The 26,756-nt window shown below is 58.0% G+C and overlaps 1 protein-coding gene across 2 annotated transcripts in view; it reads left to right on the top strand.

Moving 5' to 3' along the window:
- The window catches only part of ABLIM2 (actin binding LIM protein family member 2), a 129,206-nt gene that overhangs the window by 75,824 nt on the left and 26,626 nt on the right, over nt 1-26,756 (top strand). Inside the window, exons 11-17 of one of the 2 annotated variants that reach the window (XM_082653968.1) lie at nt 1,078-1,110; nt 2,767-2,887; nt 4,307-4,405; nt 12,362-12,463; nt 13,016-13,069; nt 19,782-19,834; nt 20,323-20,461. In XM_082653968.1, the coding sequence (XP_082510094.1) occupies nt 1,078-1,110; nt 2,767-2,887; nt 4,307-4,405; nt 12,362-12,463; nt 13,016-13,069; nt 19,782-19,834; nt 20,323-20,461 (601 nt within the window). Of the gene's footprint in view, nt 1-1,077; nt 1,111-2,766; nt 2,888-4,306; nt 4,406-12,361; nt 12,464-13,015; nt 13,070-19,781; nt 19,835-20,319; nt 20,494-26,756 lie in introns of those variants that run through there. The other variant, XM_082653967.1, reaches the window with a different exon arrangement.

Raw genomic sequence — 26,756 nt, 5'->3', positions numbered from 1 at the left:
GGCCATTGCCCAGAGCAAGGTACTGGGCTTCTGTCCCTCCTCCATCTCCTGGGACCTCGAGGCCTCTGCCCTCCACAGGCCCTGCCATGCCCCGGCTGCAAGCCTGCTCAGAGGTGTCCTCTGTGGGACCCCTTCTGTGGGTAAATGGTGGAGTGGGCCACAGAACGTGGGTCAGTGCGCTGAGCTGAGCAAACCCTGGCCTCGGGGCCGGACCGCTTCCCCTGCTTCTCTGGAACGGCAGCCTTCCAGCAGTTCATCCGAGTGTGGGAAGCTAGCGGAGGGAAGGGCAGTGGGCTGGAAGCACAGAGATCTGCCAGCCTTTCTGAGCCTCAGTCTCCCCTTCAATGAAATGGGAAGATTGGGAAACACTTTCCCCTTGCCGTTCTAACGGTACGAGAAAATGTCCCCAGTCGCCAGGGCTCCTCCTTGGAAACTCTCCACAGCGTCTTCCTACCTGTCCAGGAGAGGGGGAGACAGGTGAGCTTTCCTGCCTGGAAGCCCCGTTTTCCAGAGCCCCTTCTGCCAGGCGCTCCCTCCCTAAGTCCTGGCAACACGTCTGTAGGTGGCAGGCGGTGCTCACCTGCTCCAGCGGGAGGTGCCTGGCCGGGGAGGCCGGTCACCGCTCCCCAGGGCCCCGATGACCCCCCTACCCCGCACACTGTCCTCACCCCGAGCCCCGAGGCTCCGAATCGTGCTTCCTTCCTCTGGGCCCCTTTTCTCTCTTCGGAAGAAACCCGAGGGTGATGGGCTCACAGGGTGTGGCCACCCAACGCCCAGAGCCAACAGTCTTCCCTTCAGAAATGAGTCCTCGTGGGGGAGAGGCAGGGCGGGGGCGGGCCAGAATGAGACAAGGTCCAGGCTCATCCTCAGAGAGGACTGTCTTGGGGACCTTTTCCTCGGGTGCCATTGACTGTGTGTCTCCAAAAAGGTTTTGGGACGTGTGTTGGGTCTCGTGCTGGGGTTCCCTGCCACGTGGAGGAGGGTCCGTGGTGCAGATGAGCCTGGGCCGGGGCGCTCTCCTCCCCGAGTGACCACCAGGCGCCGGGCCTAACGGGTAACTCTGTGTTGTGTCCACAGTCCCCACGGCTGCTCTCGCCGACGCCGCCCGAGGTAACCGCCCCCGGCCCACCCCGTTTGCTCGTGGCACTGCCGCCCGGATGGTAAAGATAACCAACCGGGGCTCCCCTGGAGGGTCTCCCAGGCCCTTGACTGTGGCCTCTGCCTGTGGCATCAGGCCGTGACCCTCTGAGGCTGGGGCTTCCTCCTCGGCGTTGGTTATTTTTATAATCGTATCCCATCTGCATGCTTCCCTTGTGTCTGCCGGCCCTGCGATACGGACACCTGGGACACCTGTGTCTGACCTGAGGTCTGGGTCACGGCTTTCTTTAGAGAAGAAGTCCAGGGGCTGGGTTAGCCTGGGCTACGTCATGCGCCTCCAGGTGGGACTTACGGGAATATCTTGGGTCCTCGAGGATAAACGTGCTGGAAGCATTTCTCTATCAAATAGCAAGGATTAGCATCCCGCTCTTTTTTCTTGCTTCTCAAAACTGATCCGCGACATAGACAGCCACCAGTCAGACTCCAGTCTGCATGGGCATCAGACCTTGGGTCCAGGAACGCGACAGCCAAAGCCTGCGCGTGGGCAGCTAGCACCGAGCTGCCACGCCCACGTGTGGCCGCAAGCCCCGGGCACAGTGCAGGCGAGAAGATAGGACATCTGTATGATGTCAACTGGCCAGCGGGGCTGTGCAGAGGATGCCTGGGGATGGAGGCTAGACGGCAGGGCTGCAGCCATCCCAGGGGAGAGAGTGTGTGCCCATGGCCAGGATGGGCCGGGCCGAAGGGGCTCGGGGTGAGGCATGGGTGGGGCCTGGCAGGTGTGCTCCCAGCATGAGGGCTGCCTGAGCGGAGCGTGCAGGTGGGCACACAGGCAAGCTTTAAGGACAGTGGCTCCGTGGGTTCTGCTAAAGAGCAAGCCCTAGGAGGCGGGAGGTCAGCTTGGAAGGGCGTGGGAGCCGTGAGTGCCAGACCCAGACTCTTCCATTACTCATCCCATGCCAGCCTGGAGGGGCAGAGCGGCAGCGTCCACCCCACGGCAGGATGCTGGCCTGTGTCGTGCCTCAGGCCAACGTGCCGAGCTGTGGCAGGCGGGCGGTCTGCTCTGCCCCCGTGCCATAGTGCCACGCCATCTCATGCCACCTGTCACCTGCCCTGACCCCCCCAGACAGTGGCCATCCTGCTTGAATGGAGTCTGCGTTGTCAGTGCTTGTGGGTCTGACTCAGCTGGGCTTCTGGGCCGGGGCGGGGGCCTTCTTCTTACTGCCCGCACCTGGGGAGCCCCTATCAAGGCCGGGGGCAATACAGAATCTCAGTGGTTCTCAAACTGTGTTCCGAGGGGCGTTGGGTGCCGGGAAGGATGGGGCGAGAGGGGAGCTGAAAGACGGAGGTGGATGCAGGTGCCTCTGCCTCCTCTGTGGGAGCCCCAGCTACAAGGAGGGGCTGCTGGAGGCGTGGGCGGGACCCTGCCCTCCAGTACCTGGCAGGCACGGGGACGATGCTCAGGCCGAGGGGAGCGTCAGCACCAAGGCCAGCCCCCCGTCTGGCTCTTCAGATGTGCCCTGGAAGGTGGGGGGACTGCGTCCTGGGGCCGTGTTGAGTCAGCCTCTTGGGTCAGGAGAGCAAACGCCGAGTGGAGGGCGGAGGGGTGGGTGGATACGGGTGGGCGGTGCTCTCGGCGCCGGGGTTCACCAGGCTGTCTTCTCCCAGGGGTATCAGGATGACCGCTCCTACAAGCAGTGCCGGACCTCCAGCCCGAGCTCCACCGGGTCGGTCAGCCTCGGCCGTTACACCCCGACCTTGCGGTCGCCCCAGCACTACAGCCGTCCAGGTACACGCCCCCCGCGGCCTCTTTTACCCCTGTGAAGCTCTGCTTCTTGTGGCTTTTCCTCTTATGAGTCTGTCTCTTACTTTAGCACCTGGAGAAACGACCGACAGGGCGTGAGATTGCCAGCGGGCGATGGAGAGCCCGTCCTTTTAATGAATGAAAAGGCCCTCTCGTGCCAGGGCAGGGAGGTTAAGTGCAGGGGCAGCCGGTTACCCCGTTGGTTAGAGGAGCCGTCCCGAGACGCCCACAAGGCAGCGCTGAGCACATAGAATCCAGCTCACGTGTCAGTAGCAGGAGATGTCAGGAAGGTGAACCGGCACGAAGGACAGGAGGCCAGAGGTCACTTAGTGGAAAGCTCACATGGCTCTGGGAAGGTTTGCGCTGTGGAGACAAAACCAACGCACAAGAGCTAGAGTCAGCACGTGCATTGACGCACGAGAGCTAGAGTCAGCACGTGCATTGACACTTCACCGGTAGCTGGGTTAGTGGCCCCAAAGACAGCTGTCCCCGGGGGCCGCTGCCAGCCCCCTCCCAGTGGGGAGAAGCCCGAGGAGGACCCTCTACCCCATCCCACCGCATCCCCCGCCTGGCGCCCAGCGATGTTCCATTCCTTTCCCTTTTAAAAATCCGCGTTGCCCTCAGCATGTCCGAGCCACAGGGACCCCACACAGAGCTGCTTCTTGAGGCATTTTTGCCAATCATCTCCTCCTCGGCCCCTGTTGCATGGCTCTATCCTCACCTCCATGGACTCAACTCTGATTTTTGCAGCCCTTGTGGAAAAATCACAGCTCATTCATTTGCAAAGTTATTTTCATGGACTCCCTGCAGTGTGCCTGGTACACACTGCTCGGTAGATGTTTGGAAAATGGGTGAGTGAGGGAATGAATGAAGGAATGAGTGAGTGAGTGAGCGAGTGACCAGGCGAGCAGGTGAGCCCAGGAGAAGGGCTGTCAGCCTCCGCTGACCCCTGCCCACCATATTTGGGTCTTCTGGCCTTGTTGGTTGTGCCTGGTCAGGTGGTCACCCCAGAGCTGAGACCCAAATCTCTCCTGGGCAAGGCCGGGGCACCTGTCAGGTGACAGATCACTCCCTGGTCTGGCCATCTGCCCTCCACCTGGGCCCTGGGTCCCAAGGAGCCCCCTAAGTGGGGCAGTGGGCAGGGCTCAGGGGCCAGCAGCTCCCACCCAGCAGGCCTGGGGGCGCTGCCACCCTGACCCCAGAGGGCAGGGCTTCCTCACTCGGAACCCGGGGCAGACTGGCCCAAAGTGTACTTAGCGGCGCCCCTTCAGGTGCCTCAGAAAGGTGTGCATTCCTCGAGAGAGGAAGCATAAATGTTCCTAGCAGAGCGGGGCCTAGGAATATTTTGCGGCTTTGTGGCCCCGAGCGCAGGGCCGACTCTGACTTGTTCTCTGTTGCCCGCAGCTGGTACTGTGAGTGTTGGTACCAGTAGCTGCCTGTCCCTGTCCCAACACCCAAGCCCTACCTCCGTGTTCAGACATCATTACATCCCCTACTTCCGAGGTAAGGCGCTCAGGGCTGCGGGCTGTGGTGCAGGGCCGGCCGTGCGTCTGTGTCTCGCTGTCCCGTGTGCGCCGCATGGCTTCCCCGAGCCCGTGTCCCACGCCCACGCTCCCCGCTTTGCGTCCTGTGTGTCCAGCTCTGTCGGCGTGTACACGTTCCCAGGAAGTAACTTGTGTCAGGGAGCAAGCGGCGAGGCAGGAAGAGGGGTCTAGGACCTACCCAGCGCCCACCCTTGGGCTGGTGCCCAGAGCCTTTCCCTAAGTCATCTTTTCTTTCCCACGTCAGCTCGGCAGGTGCGGGGACCGCTAGCCGTGCTTGTCGGGAGCAAGTGCTAAGGCACAGAGGGTGGAGATGTCCACGACCTCAGCTCCTGGTGGCCGAGCGGGAGGCGTACCCCGCACGGCTGCAACTCCTCCCAGGGCGCAGACCTACCCGCCTTCCCCACCCATGCCCGGGCACGCGTGTGTGAATCACACCAGGAAAAGGACCAATTCCTTTTCAGTCCGTATATTACGGGCTGAATTACGTCCCCCCCAATTCATACGTTGAAGTCCCAAGCACCAGTGTGACTGCGTTTGGAGAAGGGGTCTTCAGGAGGTTATTAGGGTTACATGAGGTCACACAGGTGGGGCCCTAATCTGATAGCGTGGGTGGCATTTACGAAGGGGAACAGACGCTCTCTCTGCACGCGCTCAGAGGAGAGGCCACGTGAGGACAGAACAGTTGTCTTCAGCTAAGAAGAGAGGCCTCACCCAAAACCAAGGCTTGCCAGACCTTGATCTGGGACTTCCAGCCTCTGCAGCTGTGAGAAATGAGTGTCTGCTGTGTAAGCCACCAGCTGTGGTCCTTTGTTTTGCAGCCCTAGCTGATTAATACACCATGAAAAGACTCTCAGGGCACGAGAGGAGCAGCAATGATCTCTTGCTGATTCCCCCAGACGCGTGTTAAGGTCCCCGTTCCTTACAGTTACTGAGTGGTGAAAGTTTCAAGAGAATCATCTGTCCCCGAGGGGCCAAGGGAGGACAGCTCAGCTGGATTATTCCATCATTGGATGGTCACCCAGCAGGGCTCCTTGGAACTTAGACGGTTCTCATTGTCATCATCACCTGTTTGCCTGACTCCATCAGCCTAACTGAGAAGAGAACCCCTGGTCATCGGGGTGCCTTCCTCTCCTCTTAGTGGACCTATCCCCACAGCTCATGGCCTGTTCTGGACGTACTGACTCTTCTGAGAAGCAGCAAAGCCCAAAATCCTGTGAGCGGGAGAGCAGCCCACAGGGCCTCTTGCACACCCGCGTGGCACAAGGGTGTCGCGTGGCCGGGGTGTGCCCTCATCCAGAGGTGGACAGAAGACTCACTGCAAACTGGAGTGAATTTGACATTTAGACAAGTCACAGCAGGTCACCAAGGAGAGATGCCTCTTCTTCCTTTGCTTGAAGGTCAGAAGAGCACAGGGCTTTCCTCCCGCCTGATGTGGCCCTGCTTTGGGGTCCCTGGCAGAGGTGCGGCCCAGAGGCGAGGCCAGACGGCAGGACCCTGGCCCTCTTGGCTGCTCTAGCCTCGCGCCCCGGGGCAGCCCCTTGTGAGCTGGGCTGGCTGCCTGGGGGCGGTTTTGCCTACGTCCGTCCAGGCTGGGGCAGGGGCCATCACAGACGCTGCCCCTTAGGAGCCTCCACCTCGTCAGGTGCGTCCTCAGCCCAGGACGGGCCCCCTGGGCAGCTGCCCCCGGCCTGCAGCACCGCATCCCCAGCCACATGAGAGAGGGCCAGGGAGGGAGCCCGAGGGGAGGGCAGCCCACTCACCTCAGGTAGGAGCAACGAGGCCCTTCCTTCCATCCTGTGCTGGGGGCAGGCGGGGCAGGCAGGCCCCCACCCCACTGCCCTCCAAAATGTGGTTTAGAAACCACATTTCTAAATGTCATAGCCCTTCCAATGGTGTCCCTGAGGGGGGCACGGTGCCCTGCGGTCTGCTCCGGGTGGGCACTGGCCCCGCGGTGGGCAGGGCTCTGCTCCGGTTCCCTCCTGACTGCTTTGGCCCCCAGTTCTCTCTTTTTTTTTTTTTTAACATCTTTATTGGAGTATAATTGCTTTACAATGGTGTGTTAGTTTCTGCTATATAACAAAGTGAATGAGCTATACGTATACATACATTCCCATATCTCCTCCCTCTTGCGTCTCCCTCCCACCCTCCCTATCCCACCCCTCTAGGTGGCCACAAAGCACCGAGCTGATCTCCCTGTGCTATGAGGCTGCTTCCCACTAGCTATCTATTTTACGTTTGGTAGTGGATATATGTCCATGCCACTCTCTCACTTCGCCCCAGCTTACCCTTCCCCCTCCCCGTGTCCTCAAGTCCATTCTCTACGTCTGCGTCTTTATTCCTGTCCTGCCCCTAGGTTCTTCAGAACCATTTTTTTTTTTAGAGTCCAGGTATATGTGTTAGCATACGGTATTTGTTTTTCTCTTTCTGATTTACTTCACTCTGTATGACAGACTCTAGGTCCATCCACCTCACTACAAATAACTCAGTTTCGTTTCTTTTAATGGCTGAGTAATATTCCATTGTATACATGTGCCACATCTTCTTTATCCATTCATCTGTCGATGGACACTTAGGTTGCTTCCATGTCCTGGCTATTGTAAATAGAGCTGCAGTGAACATTGTGGTACATGACTCTTTTTGAATTACGGTTTTCTCAGGGTATATGCCCAGTAGTGGGATTGCTGGATCATATGGTGGTTCTATTTTTAGTTTTTTAAGGAACCTCCATACTGTTCTCCATAGTGTATCAATTTACATTCCCACCAACAGTGCAAGAGGATTCCCTTCTCTCCACACCCTCTCCAGCATTTATTGTTTGTAGATTTTTTGATGATGGCCATTCTGACTGGTGTGAGATGATACCTCATTGTAGTTTTGATTTGCATTTCCCTAATGATTAATGATGTTGAGCATTCTTTCATGTGTTTGTTGGCAGTCTGTATATCTTCTTTGGAGAAATGTCTATTTAGGTCTTCTGTCCACTTTTGGATTGGGGTGTTTGTTTTTTTGTTATTGAGCTGCATGAGCTGCTTGTATATTTTTTGGAGATTAATCCTTTGTCAGTTGCTTCATTTGCAAATACTTTCTCCCATTCTGAGGGTTGTCTTTTTGTCTTGTTTATGGTTTCCTTTAATGTGCAAAAGCTTTTAAGTTTCATTAGGTCCCATTTGTTTATTTTTATTTTTATTTCCATTTCTCTAGGAGGTGGGTCAAAAAGGATCTTGCTGTGATTTATGTCATAGAGTCTTCTGTCTGTTTTCTTCTAAGAGTTTTATAGTGTCTGGCCTTACATTTAGGTCTTTAATCCATTTTGAGTTTATTTTTGTGTATGGTGTTAGGGAGTGTTCTAATTTCATTCTTTCACATGTAGTTGTCCAGTTTTCCCAGCACTGCTTGTTGAAGAGGCTGTCTTTTCTCCATTGTATATTCTTGCCTCCTTTATCAAAAATAAGGTGACCATATGTGCATGGGTTTATCTCTGGGCTTTCTATCCTGTTCCATTGATCTATCTTTCTGTTTGGTGCCAGTACCATACTCTCTTGATTACTGTAGCTTTGTAGTATAGTCTGAAGTCGGGGAGCCTGATTCCTCCAGCTCTGTTTTTCTTTCTCAAGATTGCTTTGGCTATTCGGGGTCCCAGTTCTCTTTGTTCAGAAATTAGACAAAGCCCCCTGCCCTCCTCTCTGGTGCAGGATGCAGGGGAGTCTGGCACCCACGGCTCTGCCCCCTGCTGACTTCAAGGGCCATCTGTGACCTCAGGAGCCCCAGCCTTTTGCCGGAACTCACCCCTGGGGAGACCAAGGCTCAGGGGCAGGTTGCTGGGCAGAGCCGAGAGGCAGGCCCTCGTTCACCAGGTGCGTCCACCTGCTGGCCGTGGGGCCACCACTTCTCCCCGACACCTCTCACTGAGGCCCACGGGCTCTGGCGCATCCCAGCCCGTGGGCACCCTGCAGCCAGCTGTGCCGAGGGCCACCTGCCTTCTCCTCAGCCGGTCACGGGGCCTGGCATCCACCCACGCTCTGCGGAAGAGCCTTCCCTGGTCCCTCCTCACAGCCTTTTCAGCTTCTTTGGCTCCTTAGGTGGAGATTCTCCCTCTGGACGGCACTGGAGGGCTCACCAAGGAGAGGCCAGCGCTTGCCCTGAGCTGGCCAGGTGCCCCTCCTTCCCACCCACCCCCATCCCAGACACACCTTCCCACCATGTCCTGGTGCCTGGGGCCACCCTCCTGCCAGGTCCCGCGTGCAGCGTAGCTGCCAGTGACAGCCGTTTACGCTTTAGTATGAATTTCAGTCCCCAGTGTCTCCCAGGACAGTGTCGGGTTTAAGACTGACTTCTCAGCTGTTAAGGAGCAGAGGCCGCGGGACCGCAGGTGCGTGCAAGCGGAAGTGATGCTGCCGAAACCGTCTTGCTGGGCAGTGACGGGAAGTGACTGCCGAGCCTGCTCCCGACAGGGCGTGAGAGGGAGAGGAGGGGCTGCAGCTGCGGAACCTCAGGTCAAGGCCACTCCCCCACCCACCTGCTGCGCCCGTAGCCATCTCTGCATCTCGCCCCCATTCTGGGGCTCTCCACCTGGTGGCTCTGGCTGACTCAGGTGGCACGTGGCAGTGAGAGGGGCAGGTGGAAACCCACCCACGTCTTGGTGACCCATGGGGTCCCTGCAAGGGGCTGGGGGCTGGCCTCGCCTCTGGTCACCTTGAGCAGATCCACAGGAGCAAGTGAGGGGGCTCCTGAGGGCAGAGCCGGGACAGCTGAGCAGCAGAATGAAGGACACGGTGTTGGATCGTAAAGCAAAGTACTAACGTCCGCGCGTCCACACCGATATAAAGGAACGATTGGATAAATAAGTAACTGGGGGAGAAGAGACAAACTCCCGGCAGAAGAATCCCCAATCATTCACGCGGACCCTCCACCCTCCAGGAGGGGCCCCCCGCCCCGTGTCAGGTGTGGGCTGTGCACGGCGGCCCCTCCCAAGGAGCACAGAGTGGGGGTGTGGGAGGAGCTGGACGGGGAGAATCCTGGCCAGCACGACCTCGGCCGTGGGGTCAAGGTCAATCGCAGGGGTCGGCCACGTGGATGGCGGTGCCCCTGACGTGATGGGAGGGGGGCGCCTCCCCTCTGTGCTCTTCCTCCCAAACCGTGACCCCCGTCCAATCACGAGAAAAGCATCTGACGAACCCCAGCTGAGGGACAGGCTGCAAAACACCGACCAGCACTTCTCAAAACTGCCAAGGCCGTGAAACGCAAGGAGAGTCTGAGGAACGGTCACAGCCCAGGGGAGCCTGAGGACGCGTGAGGACCAGTGTCGCCTGGTGTCCTGGACGGATCCTCAGATACAAAAGGGGAAAACGGGTGAAACCCAAATAAAGTAAGGCATTTAGACAACACCTGCGTGGCAACGCGCCGGTGGTGCGTAAAGTAACGGCGGGAATGACTTGGGGGCCGCAGAAGGCTCCGTGCTGCCCGGAGCTGCTTTGCAACAAGGCATCAATTTGGACAAACAGGCGAGGTGGCCGCTCACCGGCCGGGGTTCCCCGGCTCTGAGAGGTCCCCTTCCCGGCATCCTCGCGTCTCCCTGAGGACGCTGAGGGCCCCTCCCTGGCAGAGGTCAGAAGCGGCCTCGGTCCTGACCCATCTCCAGGAGAAGCCACGCACCTTGGCCCGAGGGGCTCCGTGCCTTTTCAAAGTTGCCGCTCAGCTGGGTGACCTCTGGCTTTCCCCCATCCCCGGTGACATCAGTGGTTGGGGGTTTTGCCTCCAAGGCCCACGGGAGAAGCTGGCCCTCAGAGCAGCACCTGAGGCCGGGCCTCACCAGGACACCGGCCCCTGCAAAAGGCAGTCGTGGTGGCGTGACCGCCGGGCTGCCGTGAGCAAAGTGCTGCGAGAGGCCCCGTGTAGCGTCTGTGTGAGGGCGCATTTGATGATGATTTAGCAGCACGGTGAACGGGCAGGCAGGTGTGTGTCCAGAGAAGGGAATGGTCAGCTGGGCTCTGTTCTCTGGGAAGGCTTTGCACTTGAGCCTTGACCCAGGAAGGGTCTGCACAGGTGGGGAGGGTTGGAAAGGAAGTCCAGAAGGGGATGGGGGAGAAGGGGAGGCAAGCAGAGGCATTCTGGGTCAGGTCCAAGGTCTTAAGAGTCTGTTGACCGGTGTAGAGGCCCCTGGATGGCAGGTGTAAGGGGGGCCTGAGAGCCCAGTGTGGCCACCGCATGGTGCCTCCTGACCCTGGTGAAAGCCGTGGGCCTCCTCAGATACGTGTGCGCGTATGTGCGTGCACACACACACACACACACACACAGAGTCTTGCCTGTGAGGTCAGACACTGCACGGTGGGCCTGGGGACTGAGGCGGGGGGTGGGCAGGAGTCCCGTGACATGTTAGGGACTCCAGCCACCTGGGCAGGGGTGGAGAGAAACAGGCCACTGGAAGCTGGGTCAAGACGTGCCGGGCACAGTGGTGCCGCCGTAAGTGAGCGTCCTCGGCTGCCCCAGGGTCCGAGCAGGTGAATGTAAGGCCCCTGCTTCCACCGTGCTCCACTGCCCCTGGACATGCATGAGCCCAGCCGGCGGAACGGATCTGAGGTTTTCTTTACGTGCCCGTGGGTGTGGTCTCCCCGGGTGCAGGAGTCTGGGCTGGCGTGAGGCTCCGGGAGGCTCTGTGCCGTGCTGGAAGGCGGCAGCTAGCGGAGAAGCAGGGTTCATGCCCCGAAGAGGGGGGCAGTCATCTACCTGAAGCTCCGTCCACGCCGACAGGTGACGTTGGTGCCGCACCCAGGGAGATGCTCAAGTCGTAGGCAGCAGCCCCCGTGTGGCCTCAGCCTGGTTCAGGCCGTGGCCGTGGTCTGCTGAGCCCACCCCGCCCCGCGGGCTCCCCTTTGCCCTCAGCGCCCCCCTCCGCCAGGCGAGAGCGTCCCCCACGAGCCCGGCTCCCGCGTCTCCCCCCCTTAGCCCACCTCCAGGTTGGGCCCAGCGCTCACTCTGCCTCATCACCACGTCACCTCGGGGTCCTGCGGCTCCCAACCGGGGGATTTTCACGTCGGGGTGTCCGTCTCCCTTCGCCAAGCTGTCACATAACGCGCGAGGGTTTCCCGGGGCTAAAGGGGGGGAGATGCGCTGTGCCTTCGCGTGTCTTGCTAAAGGAGCCGTGTGCCTTTCGTGCCGTGTCCGACGCCCGTCACCCCCTGTGTACCACCCCATCCCTCAGTAGGCGTGGGGGGGCAGGTAGGACCGGCGGGGGGCCACGGCTGTCTAAATTTGTGACTTGATAATCCAACCTTGTTCGCAGAACAGAAATGACAATCCCGACGGGATAGAACTCGGGGCCGGAATCCGAGGACTCTTTCCGTTTAACTGGGCAAAAAAATCGCTTTATTTGGGAACGTGGCATCTGATTAACCAGTGGTCTCTTATTCTCCTGTGGCTGATAGGATCTTACTCAGTGGCTCTTCAGGACAGATGTGGATGAGTTCTAGCCCTTTAATCCCGATTCTGAATGGCTAGTTTGTGAATTCTCCAAGAAATCCGCATCTTTTTATGCAAGGATACTCAGGACGTGGGCGTGGGGGGGATGCTTACTTTTGGTGAATTTGTGACTTTCTGGGTTCCAATGGCAGCCACGGCAGAGCAGCAGTGGGCTGTGCCCGTCCCAAGGAGAGGGAGCTCTGCCGACGGCCAGGCCAGACTTTGCAGGAACTGGGAACCAATACGGGCTCTGCCCTGGGCGTACCTGTTCCCTCAACCACGGGGCCAGCGAAGGGGGTCCCTCGAGGTTGGATTAACAAGCCGTGGGGCCCACCTGGAGGTGTCGGTGAGGGTCCCTCTCCCTGGGCAGCGGAGAGGGGCTCACTTTCATGCTTGAAATGCTCTCCTCTGCTTTTCCCTTCCCGCCTTCTGTCTGCCGGCTTTGCTTTCCCGTCTGGAGGCAGTGAAAGTGGCCGGAGCACCTCCAGCCTCTCCGTGCTCTCAGACAACAAGCCTCCCCCCTCCACCTACCAGCAGGCTCCTCGCCACTTCCACGTCCCAGGTAGGCGCCCAGGACACACGGCCGCTCGCCAGGCGGACCGTCTGTCCGCCCCTGAGCTGTCGGGGCAGGGGGGCGGGAGCGGGCTGCCGTGCCTCTCGGGGGTGGCGTGGTCCCCGAGCCTCCCCGTCTCCCTCACCCCGAAATTCCGAGATGCTTTAAAAGTCCGCAGATGGGTGTGCGCATCCCCAAACTGGCACGTGTTTGAGTTTCTCCTGAATCTCCACAAACACCAGGGAGGCGTGGCTGCCCCCCTGAGAGCGGGCTGGAGAGAGGGGGGCTGACCGGGTCACAGTCGTCGCTGGACGCCCGCTCCAGCCGCCTCTGTCCCTCTGCCCCCCTTCGCACGGCGGGTGGCGTCGGGGCTGAGCGAGGCTAACGTGCGCTGTGAGGCCTGGGTGCCAGGCTCCGGGACGGGAGCCAGATCCTTGCTGGGGACCCTAAGTCTGGGTGACGGATTGCTGCTCACACAAAAGCGGTAGGATGGAAACCATCACAATTTGCTTGCTCACCCTGCTGTTCTCTCCTTTTTTTTTTTTCTTTCTTCTTTCCCAGACACTGGCGTCAAAGATAACATCTATAGGAAACCCCCCATCTACAAGCAGCATGGTACATACAGTCGGATTCCTCTGCTGCTGTGTTTGCCCTGCATGTCTGTCAATGCCTTTGCTACTGAATGCTTCCCGTTGTTGTGTTCTGATACGTGATGGGGAGGGTACCTCGGAGGCCCCGCAGTCTAAACATTAGGTGCAAATTTGCCGGTAGGCTCCCGCGAGGCCCCTTCATAAATTACAGCAAAGGGTGTGTCCTACTGAGGACACCTCTGTGTGTCTGAACCCGGGGCTAACACACGTGGGCCGGGCTGGGGCTGGGGATTTGCAACCAGGAGCTGGTCTCGGTGTGTGGCTTCAGGGACGCTACTTTGAGAGAGGCAGCCAGACTGACTTTAGCCAAGATGATGAGGGACGGAGGTGCTTGGACCACAATCTGACGCAGCCTGGTCTTTGTAAAACAGGACAAACCAGAATCAGTCATTTATTCCTCCATGAGAATTTAAGTCCTGTGTTGTTTTTTGTTTTTGTTTTTGCGGTACGCGGGCCTCTCACTCTTGTGGCCTCTCCCATTGCGGAGCACAGGCTCCGGACGCACAGGCTCAGCGGCCATGGCTCACGGGCCCAGCCGCTCCGCGGCATGTGGGATCCTCCCGGACCGGGGCACGAACCCGTGTCCCCTGCATCGGCAGGCGGACTCCCAGCCACTGCGCCACCAGGGAAGCCCAAGTCCTGTGTTTTGAGAATTTCTGATGATAGAATAAATGACTGAGCCTTTGGTTAAAGGGATTTCTTGCATCAGCAAATAGGGGCAGGAGACGCTTGGTTCCAAGGGCATCTCTCGCCCCCCAGTTTCCCTCTCAGGGGTGACCAGACACCTCCGCTCCACCTGAGTCTGCAGGGGACAGGTGCACAGGGAACAGAAGCCTCCAGGTCTCACCTCTGTTTCGTCCCAGAATTTCTGGTGATTTGGGGCTTGTTGCTTCATCATCCTGAGCCTCTGTTTCCTCATCTGCAAAACAGGACCGACCCTCCACTCGGCCCTTTTCACAGGCTGGTTATGAAGACCGGATGGGATGATGAAAGTGGAATCATGTTCTAAACTGTGGAATGCGGTGCACGTGATGGAGATTGTTATTCAGACACTAGAGAGATGGGAGGAGGGATCCCCGTACTTCAAGACCTTGTCCAGATGCACCCAAAAAACAGCCACGTCCGCCGTTGACAACTGGATGGACGCTGTTGGGTGGAATCTGTAACAGTGTGTTTTCTGTGACTCACTGACAAATCCGTGCTCTAGTTGCACAGGCTTTGTGTGTTTTGTAATTTTGTCCTTGACTGCAATAGGCCCTATGCCTTGTGTATTTCTCCCTCTTCCCAAGAAAGAGAAAGATGAATGGGAACTCCTGGGTTTCCGCAAGGCGATGCCTCTCACCGTTGCCTCTCAGTCGGAGAAGCAGGGAGCACAGATCTTCCCGAGGGATCGGAGAGGAAGGGACGCGTAGACTCCAGGGCCCTCAGAGGTGGTCCAGACTAGCTCCCTGTGTTACCAGTGGGGAAACTGAGGCACAGGAAGGCATGAGCAGGCGCAGCGTGGTGTCTTCCCATCGTGGCGCCCATACTGCAGCCAGGAGGCTGTGCGTGCTGTCCGCGTCCACGGGAAGGACTGACGGACTCGGCCTTTTATCAGCCACTAGCTAACATCACGTACACACACAGGGTCGGAGGGCCGGCCCCCGGGAGGGGGCTAGGCGGTAAATCAGATTAGGAAATTGCCCACGAGCGTCTGACGGAGCCCGATCTAGGACAGAGGACTTCCGACAGTAAGGCCCTTAACCAAATCGTGCAGGGCAGCTTCGGTTTCTTGTTTTTGGCCATGCCGCACGGCACACGGGATATTAGTTCCCCGACCAGGGATCGCAGTTCCCCGACCAGGGATCGCACCCGCGCCCCCTGCAGTGGAAGCGCGGAGTCTTAACCACTAGACTGCCAGGGAAGTCCTGGTTTACTCTTACCAGGGGCAATCTTTGTGTTTCTTTTTTAATCTGGATAGAAACGCCTCTGCTATCCAAAGGCAAGTGAATTCCTCTTTGACTGAGCCCTGAACAATGACCCAAACCCTCTTAGCATTCTAGAATGTGGGTTTACTGATTATTTTATGAAATGAACTTTATAGAGCGCCTGCTCTCTGCCACGCGTTCAGCCACGTCGTGGGGATGAACATGAATGCAGTCTGTCCCTGCTTGACTATAAATGGGCCGTGAATGAAGTGAGTGCTCATGGGTGCTGTGTAGTCCTCTCCACCAGCTTTCCTTAGACAACCGTCAGGTCATAACGGATGTGGGACTTCCCTGGCAGTCCAGTGGTTAAGACTCCGCGCTTCCACGGGAGGGGTCTTGGGTTCCATCCCTGGTTAGAGAACTAAGATCCCGCATGCCGTGTGGCACGGCCAAAAAAATAAACTAAGGACATAATAGATGTGATGGGATGCATTTGATTTCCAATAGATTTGAGATGTCTTAATTTTACAAGATTTGCCCCATCGAGCTGGACCATATCCGGGCAGAAGTGCACTGGGGTGGGGGGCATGCATGTGTACATCATACATGTGTATGAGCATGCGTGTGTGTGAGCATGCATGAGTGTGAGTGTGCACGTGTGTGTTTAAAGCCCACTTGCAGCCAGCCACCAGCCCCCATCTCAGCAAACTGACCGTCCCCTCATCTGTCAAGGGAGAGAAGCACACACCTCAGGATCACCTCAGGAGAACCCATCCTTTTTTTTTTTTTTTTTTTTTGCGGTACACGGGCCTCTCACTGCTGTAGCCTGTCTCGTTGCGGAGCACAGGCTCCGGACGCGCAGACCCAGCGGCCATGGCTCACGGGCCCAGCCGCTCTGCGGCATGTGGGATCTTCCCGGACCGGGGCACGAACCCGCGTCCCCTGCATCGGCAGGCGGGCTCTCAACCACTGCGCCACCAGGGAAGCCCCCCATCCTTTTAATAGCCAGACTTTACGGAAACAAACTCTGGGTGATGATGTCGAGTTCCTGGACCATTTAATTAGCTTAAGATAATATTTTCAGTGAGTTTTAAAATGTTATGCTTTTTAATTAATGTATTTACTTTTCAACTTTTTATTTCCATCTCATCAAAAGTTGTTGTGTTTTGGGTTTTGGTTTTTTCTCTGGTGCTCTAGTCCCATTGGTGTTTTTGGGGAATGAGCCTCCAGTGTGAGGATGCTCAGGCCTGGGGACTCAGCGGGGGTGGGACCCTGGCGTTGAGGACCAGGGTTAGGTTTAGGGTTAGCAGTCAGAGAGCTGCCACTGAATGCATCACGTGTGCTGGGGTTTCATCTCAACACAGCCCTGAGGCAGGTATTATTATAGACAAGGAAACTAAGGCCAGGGCCGCAAAGTGACCCATCAGTGGCCAAGTCACACCAGGTCTGCCTGACCCCTGAACCCACCACTCTTAATTTACATCATTTTGCATCATTAGAGACCAACAGTGCTTTCTTAGACTACCTTAGTTCCAATTCTACTTGGTTACAATTTAATGGCTTCAAAAAAGAATAAGAAAGAGAAGAAAGGAAGCAAAAGAACTGAATGGGAAATAAGAAGGAAGGGGAAGAAGGAAGGGAAGGAAGAAGCACATCCCGTCGGGCAGAGATGCTTCAGGACCAGCGGAAGGCGTTGGACGGGCTGGGAGGTGGGGTGCAGAGGACCTCCCACCACCCGCTAAAGGTCCAGCTGCTATGGGGACATTTTGGGTGTCTTTCGAAAGGTCCTGAATCAATCACAGTGTTGAACCCAGGATTCTTTGGGAGGCAGACAGGATTCCAGCCACAGCCGCTCCCCTGCCAGCTCTGTCTCTCGCTCTGAAGAACGGAGTTCTGGCTTCGAGGGGCTCTGCATGAGGCCCCGTGATGCTTGGCACAGAGCAGGGACTTTCCTCTCAATGGAGTGAAGCTGACCCAGTTTTTAGACTGTTTAAAATGAATTCAAGAGGAAAAAGTAATGTCTCCCCCAAATTTCCCAGGAAGCTGACTGTCCAGCTGCAGGGACAGACGTTTTGTTTCCTTGGTAAGCGCACGTGAGCCGTCAGATGGCAGTGTGTGCGGAGACGCAGGCCCAAGAAGCAGGGGTGGCGTCTCACCGCCTCCCACACCTGCAGACGGTTGGGGGCTCGCTCCCACCTCCCAGAGCTGCCCACCCACGCCAGACGGTAGAGTCGACCCGTGTAGCCTGTACTCTCAGCTCTTCCTTTGGCGCCTGGTTTAAGACGGGAATTAATCACATCTCCTGTGTCTCTGGGATTCCTTTGTAGTGGGGTCGAGTCTCCTTCTGGTTTGGGGATGGGAGGAAAGGGAATGTCCCTGTATCCAGAAAGAAAATTAGAGACCTCCCCCTCTCATTGGGACGCTCCCTCTAAAGGTCCCAAGGGACGCAGGGAGTCGGCCGTCAGCCTTTCCCAAAAGGGTGCTCACTGGGAAATACTTCCCAGGGCTCGGAAGGAGCTGCCTTGTGTGATAGGAAAGACACACACAGCTCGACTTCTCTGCTTGTCCTGAATTGATCTGTCTTTTCCCGAGACTCTGAAACGGCATGTTACAAATTAGCGGCCCGGTTAGCCTCTCGTTTTATTCCTAATATTCCAAACGTGTACGCTGAGCTCCCCATCGTGTGACAGCACCTGCGTGTTATCTCATGCGATCCTCGTAAATTGGAGGGGGGGGGCGTCATTTGCCCATTTTACAGATCAGGAAACTGAGGCTCAGAGCTGTTAAGGAAGCAGCCCGAAAATAACACAGAGCTCCGGGTTCCTCTGTTTTCCTAGCCGTGCTCCATTTCTCGAGAGAATCCGTTGGGTGTTTTGCAGACTGGCAGAGACGGGGGCTCTGGAAAGCCCTTGGTTTGAGTCTGGTTAGCTTGTGCACACCTCGTGGAGCTGGTGGCGTTTGCAGAGAAAACTGGCTACATCTTGGTGGGATATCCCCCTTTTTGGAGGTGGGGCCCTTCTTTAAGCCCTGAGGTAGCTCTACAGGCAGAGTTTGTCTGGCCCAGTTTACTCCCCGAGGCTATGGAAAGTCCTCGGACCCAGGAGGGACGCTGTGATCTGAACTCCTGGGATCTCACATTCCCAAAAGCCCTTTGGTGGGAGCCACTTAATTGTTTTTGCATTTGCAAATTACCCCAAGCGTGACTGTCCATTTGGTCCATTCGGGGGCCCCTGTGGGCTGTTCAAGGATCCAGCTAGCTTACTTTTACCAGCAGACCTGGCCCTGGAGGCCTTCTCTGGGCTGGACGAGGGCAGTGGTCTTAGAGCTCCAGGTAGCCGCTGGCCCGATGTCCCTGGGGCAACAGCGCCGCCGCCAAGAGTCCCGGCCGATGTATGGTCAGACGCTCAAGGCTCCGCTGCCTGGCGACAGCCGTTGTCCAGGAAACAGGAGAGCCTACACTGACGGGCATGCGTCCCTCTGAGCCCCCTGCTCCCTGCCCCTCCTGCACGGTGCCCCGCACGCAGGCTTGTCATCACTTTGCCTCTGCAAGTAGAGCCGGCAGGGTTTTTATCTTCACTTTGAAAACCACTGTCTCTCCTGGGAGACGGAGAAGCAGGTGGCCGTCGGGAGTAATGAACTGTCCGTGTATCCAGAACCATCTTCACTTGTGGCCTTATCTCGTCAAGGTCCTGTAGCCCAATCCCCAATTTCCAAGCTCTCGGGCCTGATGTCAGTCTTGTCCTTGGTGGTGCACAAGGCAGGGTGCTCCAAAAAGCTAGAAGGTCCGAGCCCTCCGCAGGCTGCAGGTAAGGAGCCCACCCTTGGCATGTCCTTACTGTGGCCTCGGTCTCCGTGGCAGGTGGCGAAGGACACTGGGGTCTTTCCTTTCATCGTTCCCTGCATGGGGGTCAGTGGTTTAGCTTGGGAGGCACAGGATGGGTCTTTACTGAACTGGATGCTGAGAACCGTCAACCTGCCCTCGTGTGATTTACTCATCATGCTTGGTGGAGATAATGTCAGCCCGGCTGGGTGACAAGCCCCCATCCCAAAACAGGCAGATGGAGAATACAGACACCTCTTGACCCAGCTCTAGATAGTCTGCTGAGTAACAGACGTTTGCTTGCTCTGTTCCATAGAGCATACCTCTGGTTGTCTGTTGTACCCTCTTTACTGCTCTGCGTGGAATTCTCCCAGTGGCATAGCTCACTCGCCTTTTTGTGTTTTGCGAGCAGTGAGGTGGGGCAGACAGAGGAAGGACTTAGAGTCAGACGGCCTGGGTTCAAATGCCAGCCTCTGCCCCCCACTGATCCATGATCTTGAGAAAGGCGCCTCTGAGCCTCAGTCCTCTGATCTGTGAAATGGGTCAGGTGGGAATGAGCAGTAACGTCTGTGATGCACCCAGCGGAGTCTGACCCAGTAGGGGCTGGATCGCCGGGCCCTTCTGTGCCTTTGAACTTGGAAGATAGAAAGTATGTTCTTCGAAATGCCGAGCGGCCGCAGGGTGGTTGGCTGGAATGTCAATGAGGCATCACTTCACACATCTGCTCTCGATTTACCACATCCTGTGCGAGGCCCCAGGCACTCCCCAGGCCACATTCCTGCGGGGACCTTCGCCAGCTGGGCTGGTTCCTCAGCCCTTAAAAGTACGAGTGCTGGCGACTTTTCTTTGATTATTTTCCATCTTTGAGCATGACTGTGAAGTGGGAACTGACACATGGAAACCCAGAATCTATGGTGCGCTGCCCTGACAGATTGATTTTTCCCTTCCAGCCGGGCGGCGATCAGATGGGGAGGACGGAAGTTTCGACGCGGATAACAGGAAGGTAATGCAGGGGCAGACCTGCTTCCGTGGGGACTTCTCCAGCTTCAAGCCTCAGGCTCCTCCCCTTAGGTTGTGCTCCTTAGGGATTAGGCAGGGCCACATGGAACGGGGACCAAATCTAAGTCCCCTTACAGTTAGGACTAGCACGTCTACTGCCAAAGTCCTCATTCTATGCTGTGTAACCTGGTCATGGTCTAGAACCAAGGAGATGTCCGATAGGAAAGGAAAACAAATCAAAATGCATATTTTAGGGTTTGGCCCATGGGCTGAGTTTGCCCGCCCACCCTGGCTCAAGAGGTACGACCCCCTTTGCTTGTCTTTAAGGAAGGTAGGTGTGTGTGGAAAGAGCCCAAGGCTGGCTCACCCTGCTGTCCCCTCGTGAAGCCATGTGGGCCCTGACCTCCCTGAGCCTCCGTTTCCTCCTCTGTAAAGTGGGGCGATGCCACTGCAGGTGACCTCAAAATTCACTTCTGTTTTTTTTCTCAGCAGAAGACCAACTGGCTGCTTCTCAAGGGGGACGGAGACACTAGGACCAACTCTCCAGACCTAGACAGCCAGTCTTTGGCCCACAGTAGCGGGACTGATAGAGGTCCTCTCCAAACGATGCCAGGGGACAACATTTACTCACGTGAGTGGTTCTTTTGAGCAAGGAGCTGTCAGTTTGGCATGAAAGTCCTTACAGAAAAGGGGCCCACAACCTCGAGCCAATCCCCCCCAGATCTAAGCCTTGCTCATTAAAAACTACGAGAGCAAACCCACAGAGTGGCGAGCCCGGTAGGAAGCAGACCAGTAGCCGTGTGCCGGCTTCCCTTGGTGACACCCTGATTCAGCCAGCCTGCTGCCCAAGGGCCACGCCAGCGTCTCCCGGAACTCTCCAGAGCTGGCAAGAGGGCAGAAGGCCAACTCAGGCTCCTGGGCTCCTTTGGGAAAAGGGCTTGCAGGCTGCCAGGCTGGAAGTTGAGGGCCCGGCTCCCTCCGGAGCGGACAGGAGCATGGTCCAGGGGGGCGAGTCCAGACTTGGAGCCGAGAACGGCATTATCGTGTCTCCTGTGCTCATCTTGGGCAAGGGGCCGGGAGCTGGGACTACAGATCCTCAGGGAGTGCAGGAGACAAAGACCCCGTCTGCCTGATCCAGGGGGTCGTGAAGCTGCAGTAGGCGTGACCTTCAGATGCCGGGCCGAACTCCCCATATAACATTCTTCACGTCCAGAGGCTGTAAATTACAGGCGGAAACGACAGCAAGCTGTCGTCTGATGCCCGCGGTAGACGGTGGGCAGAGTCTTTGGGTCTCAGCAGCTGTGGGTGGGTTTTTGTGGAGAAGCTGGAGGCTTAGCTTGGAAGCAGAGGCCAGGAGGGGATGGTTGTGGACGTGAGAAAGCCAGGGAGAGACACGGGCTTTGCCGTAAGACGGACCTGAGTTCAAATGGTGGCTCACCACTCGCTGGGCCCCATTTTCACCTGTGTGCCCGGCGGGGTCGCTAGAGACCCGGAGGAGGTGGCACGTGTGCAGCCAGCACTTGGCCGGGCCCGTAGTAGGTGCTCATCGTCATCACCACCATTCTCGTGACTGTAAACCGTCTCGCAAATGAAAGTGCGTGTGTTCCGACGTGGGAAGAGGGTGAGAAGCGTGGAGGTGATCACTGGTTAAAGAAGACGCCTAAACAGAGAAAGCGTGTGTCGTTTTGTGTGTGATCTCTGTAAGCAGATGTCTGTGTGCCCCGGGCCCCATCCGCCTGGGCCTCTGCTCTCTAAATGGGACCCAGAGCCGGAGCACAGGGCTGACATCCCCGTTGGAAGGTCACACCGGAGAGTCCCCCGGAGGACACCAAAGCGTCAGCCCCAGGACTCGAGAGCACCCAGGAAAGGACTATCTGGGGTCCTCAGGGTGGTCTTTTCTAGCTTCAGTCCTTCCCTTGCTGGGAGGTGGGTGGGCCTGCATCTGCAGCTCCCCGTGCTGTCTCTCCTCAGGGGGGCAGCTGCTGTCCCCAGGGAGTCCCACTTACCTTCCGGCCTGCCTGTGGCTTGGGGCTTAGGGAGGTGGGGACACCATCTGGGGAGAAACCTGGGCAGGAGACGGGCTGCCCCGTGGGGACCTCCCTGTGCCGCGCTGACCCGTTCGTGTTTCCTCACCTCCGTACTCTGCTTCCTCGTCTGCACGTGCTGGACGAGGCGCCCTGCGGTCGTCCCAGGCGTCCCCCAGGCGGTAGGCCCTGTGAGACCCGGGGGCTGTGCAAGTGTTTTGGCCAGTCACACACCTTCAAGGTCTGTTTGTCAGCCCCGTTCGTTGCTGCCGTGTTCCGATCTCAAGCTGCAGGTGTAGCCGCGGATGGGAATGGACCGCCTCCCATCCAGGTGCGCCCGGCCGGCAGGAATTGGAAAGCCTATGCTAGAATTCGTGCTCTAACTGGGGCAAACCCTGCAAAGTACAAACAACCTGCGTGTGTGCGTGTGTGTGTGTGTGTGTGTGTGTGTGTGTGTCCTCCTCCTTCAGGGCAGGCTCACGATGACCATGGCAATGGTTCTGTCATCCCTTCGCTTTCTACACATGTTCTGACGTCAGTTCCTCCGAATGGAAAACCCACTGTGTCTAACAATTGCAATTGTGCCTTTATTTCTGTCCTGGTGACATGGCCTTGTTTCCCAATGTGCATGGAAGTAGCAGCGAGGACCCAGGCTGCTGGTCGTGCCTAGGTCAGGCGTGCCTTGCTATCTGCCGGCCTCTTGAGACATTTGGACGGGATGAGCACACTCTTAAACTGAGAAGAGAGGGGTATCCGCCTTCTTTTCTCGGGTTCCTTCCAATCTCACCATGTAGCCCCCAACTGTGAGTCCATCGACACCAGTTTCGTTTGCAAACAACCGTTATTGAACAAAGCGTTTGCATGTGGCAAGGCACGCCTGCCTGCATCCCTGGGACATCCATCTGTAGCGCCCCAAGGAGGGTAAGATTGTGACACTCAACACAGTGGGCGCTCAATAAATGTTTGTTGAATTGAGGTGCATTAAATTCAACGGGTATTTATTGAGCACCCACTCTGTGCCAGACGCTGTGTAGGGCACCGAGGGGGAGACCGAGAAGAGCAGCCCCTGACCCAGAGACGCGTGCAGGGAGCTGGGACAGGCAAAGACGCCGTTGAGAGCAAGTGCACACGCACCCTGCCGCCGCCTGCCTGGGGTCCTCCGTGGGCTCTCCGGGGCCACACACAACCTCATCCCACTCATGACACCATCAGCACATCTCACCTGAGACTGAGTTCATCATTCAGTCATTCATCCACCCCTTCACCAGACATTAACTGAGCACCTACTATGTGCTGAACACAGTGCTAGGCAGCGGAGAGGAGGTGGTGAATATGGCCCAGTGCCTGTTCCCCAGGGAAGCAGACAACTGACAAACCAGCGTGACATCCCTCTCCGCTATGGCAGTGGTTCTCAGCCAGCACTGACGGCCCCTCCGAAGGAGGTGTCATTGAAATACACACTGTATGACAGACAGCTCGTTTTCCTTTATGCTACACTTAGGGCATTACCTGGACTATGCATGTAGTAGGTTATATTATTGCTGAATCTGATTTCTGCACAGGAAAGGGATGGTATTGAGTTTCTGTTACAAGAAGAGGGTCTTGAGCCTTACAGGATGGGATTCACTGCCCCAGCAGAACACCAGGTGGTGTGGGCCCCCCTCCCCTGGTCTAGACCCTGTGGGCCGGCCTGCTGCTCCTCTGGGTCCCACCTTCCTAACCCTTCACGTCCTGTCCTCCCTTCTGAGGTTTCCCACATCCCCTCTGGGTGGTCACAGGTGTGCTGAAGTAAGACAAAGCCCCCTGAGGGCTCAGTGACCCGTGGAAAGGACCCCACCCTGCCAAAGGGAATAAGGCCCTTCCTCAAATCCCAGCACGTGAGGGGAGTTAGGGTGGGCTTGGAGGTCGGGGTGAGGGAAGCCCCACCTTAGAGACCAAGGCAGTGCAGATGGCTGGTCCCGTGGGGACCACTGCACACCCACCCGGCCTGTGGTTTTGCTGTTTTACGTCACCCTCTGTGTGTCTGTCCCCGTGGAGTCCCGTCCCCTTGTCTTCGCCCGCTGCCCACCCAGTCCGGGCCTGGTCTGGGGCTGGGATCCGAGATTGCTTCCTGGGTCACCCACCCCCAGCGCCCACCAGTGTGAAGCTCGGGAGACAGCACCTCTGTCCCACTTTTCCTTCCCTGCTGGCAGGAGGAAAGCGGGTTTGAGGCCTGGCCAGAAGTGGCTTTCCTCACCCCCTGTTAAGTCCTCTGGAGCTTCCAGGCAAGAAAAAGTCATTCTCACATTTCTTAGTCCACGGCTGAAAGAGAGAGAGACCTGATTCGCTGTCTGCCAACCCCATGAGAATTTTGGGGGGTTGGCCATCCTCAGTCTGGGCATTGGGACCTGAGGACCCCAGGGGCAGGATCCATGAGCATCACCCTGACGGGACTTCAGTCCTGGCCCTCATTTTTGGACAAGCAAGAGAAGGCCCAGAGACAGGGTGTGACCGCCGAACAGGTCCTGGAGCCGGAGCAGAGGCCAAACAGACAGCACCCCAGCCCCGGGAGCTGACGGTCCAGAGGAGGCGGGGACACAGACAAAAATCACGTTAGAAAGTAAGGCCCATGGCGCGTGCAGGTCGGGGGACCAGGCGCTGCCGATGGCTCGGGGAAGGGAGATGCTGAGTGAGCAGGCTTGAGGGCTGCAGGCTTGAAGGGGTAGGCGTGGGAGTGAGCCCTCCTCACACAGGTGAAGCCTGGCTGCTGGGCCCTGCGGGAGGGCTGGAGCCCGGGATGCGCAGGGTCACAAAGGGCGCTATAGGCCTTGGGAGGGCTCGGCCTGGCCTCGGAGTGGAGGACGCACCTAGGGGTTCTCAGCAGAGCCCCGGCCGCCTCTGACTGAGGTTTCAGCCGGACTGTCGGGGCAGGAGGGGAATTGCCGTCATCCAGGCTGGGGGAGGGTTCTGGGGGAGGTAGTCTTTTGGGGGTGTCCTGGGGTGTTCTGAGCATCAGTTTGGGAAACAGGAAGCCAGTGGGGAGGCGGGAGAGGACAGCCAGAAACAGCTGGTCTGTGCGTGATGCTGGGAATTTTCCTCTCTGTCTTCTGGGGCCTGGGGTCAGTGCGGCAGGGCCGTGAGCAGGAGATGAGGTGATGTGTTTTATGTGTTCAAACACGGACGGGCAGCTTTGCAGAGGATAGACTGGAGGCTGCTGGGCCGGGGCTCAAGGGACTGGGGTGTCCAGATAAGCCATGGGGAGGCCCCCCTGAACCGTCTAAACAGCAGGACTGGTGCAAGCAGTCGGGGAGGGGCGGGGCGGGGGGCGCGGAATCAGGAGTGGCCGGGGCGTCCTGGCGCAGGTGGGTGGGGGCATCTCTGTTCACAGCTGGGCAGGAACAAGGTGGGTTCTTCACGTTGAGGCCCAGGGATGAGAGAGCTCGGGCCAGCGGAGGGGGCGGGGGAAGGCTGCGAGGGAGAGGCCCGAGGGAGCTGGAGGGCTTGCGTCCGGCACCCGGCATCCAGCAGGTGGCTGGGACTCCCCTGGGGCAGAGCCTGCTGGGGAGGGCATGGCCCGCCCGGCCTCCAGCTGGAGGGACAGAGTACCCCCTGCTCACGTTCGGCCCCAGCAAGAGCAGTGAGGGTTCCAGACGTCAGGGAGGGGACCTCGGCCCAGGAGAAGCCACCTCCAGGTGCGAGAGGGGGGCACCAGGACAGAGCCCTCTGCCGTTCCCTGGGGGCTGGCTGGGACTCTTCGCTTTTAGCAAAGGTCCCTGTGCCCCCCGTGATGGGCAGCCTTGCCCCCAGCTGGGGAAATGGACAGGGTGTGGCCTCAGATTTGTGGGCAGGGGCGCAGGCAGTGCCTGAGACCCTCAGGCGTCCGGGGGAAGGAGCCCACGTCCCAGGTCACAGCTCTCAGGGCCTCCTCTGTCCCCCTACACACAACTCTGCCCGGGTCTTGAGGTGTTCCCACCCACCTGGGAGCTCTGTCTCCCCTCCCCCGACCCCCACCGGGAGCACCTTATCTATGACCCTGTGTGTCCTTTTCTCCCCTGAGGACTGTTAGCTCCTGGGGAGCAGGGTCCAGATGGGCCCCCCCGTGCCTCCCCCTGTGCCCACAGCAGCCCCCCAGTGAGTGCCCACGGGGCGGCGGGTGCCCAGGTCTTCCCTCCTTCGTGGGCCCCAGCACGGTGGGGGCTGGGGGGGAGCGACAGAGTGCATGAGATCACGTGAGGGGTCAGCAGAGATGGCTAGATGCGGGTGCGATCCCGCTGGGTTGAATCCTAGCCTCTCACTTGCTATGTGACCTTGGGTACGAGAGCAAACTTCTCTGAGTTTGGAATCGCCTCGTCTGTAAAAGTGGGGATGTTCCCGTCCTCCTGGCAGGCGGCGCCCGCGCTTTGGGGCTCAAACGTGGGCATCCTGTGGGCTGAGCCCCGGGGTGTCACACAGAGCGGGTCAGATCCACAAGCCAGCCATGGTGAGTGGACCCCTCTCACTTGCTTCTGAAGCCTGAAGCTCAGACGGCCCAAGGGGCCTCCTGTTCATGTTCCTAGGGGCTGAAGGGGGTCCCAGCCCCTCCTTCCTCAGACGGGGATGCCAAGGCTCAGAGAGGGGACCCGAACCTGCCCAGGGCCACGCAGCTGCAAGCTTACACGTTCGCACATCAGTGAACTGAAAACCGTTCACCATCCCAGTGAAACTGACGAAGATCTGCCCAGGGAAATGGCTTCCTGACCGTCGTCCACAAAGCACCCTGGATGCTCTGATGAGCCGTGTGCCTGCAGCTGCCCCTGGAATAGTCATCCACCTGCAAGGGGCCTCTCCTTGCCCGTCCGTCCAGTGGCTCCTCTAACCTCTGACAAGCCAGCCCAGAAGACGGACAGACCCAAGGGCACCCAAGATCAATCCCAGCAGAATGCT

The sequence above is a fragment of the Grampus griseus genome (assembly GCF_964374135.1).
Source record: "Grampus griseus genome assembly, chromosome: 4".
In the NCBI taxonomy this organism is placed as follows: domain Eukaryota; kingdom Metazoa; phylum Chordata; class Mammalia; order Artiodactyla; family Delphinidae; genus Grampus; species Grampus griseus.
This window is presented reverse-complemented; position numbering and strand designations above follow the sequence as displayed.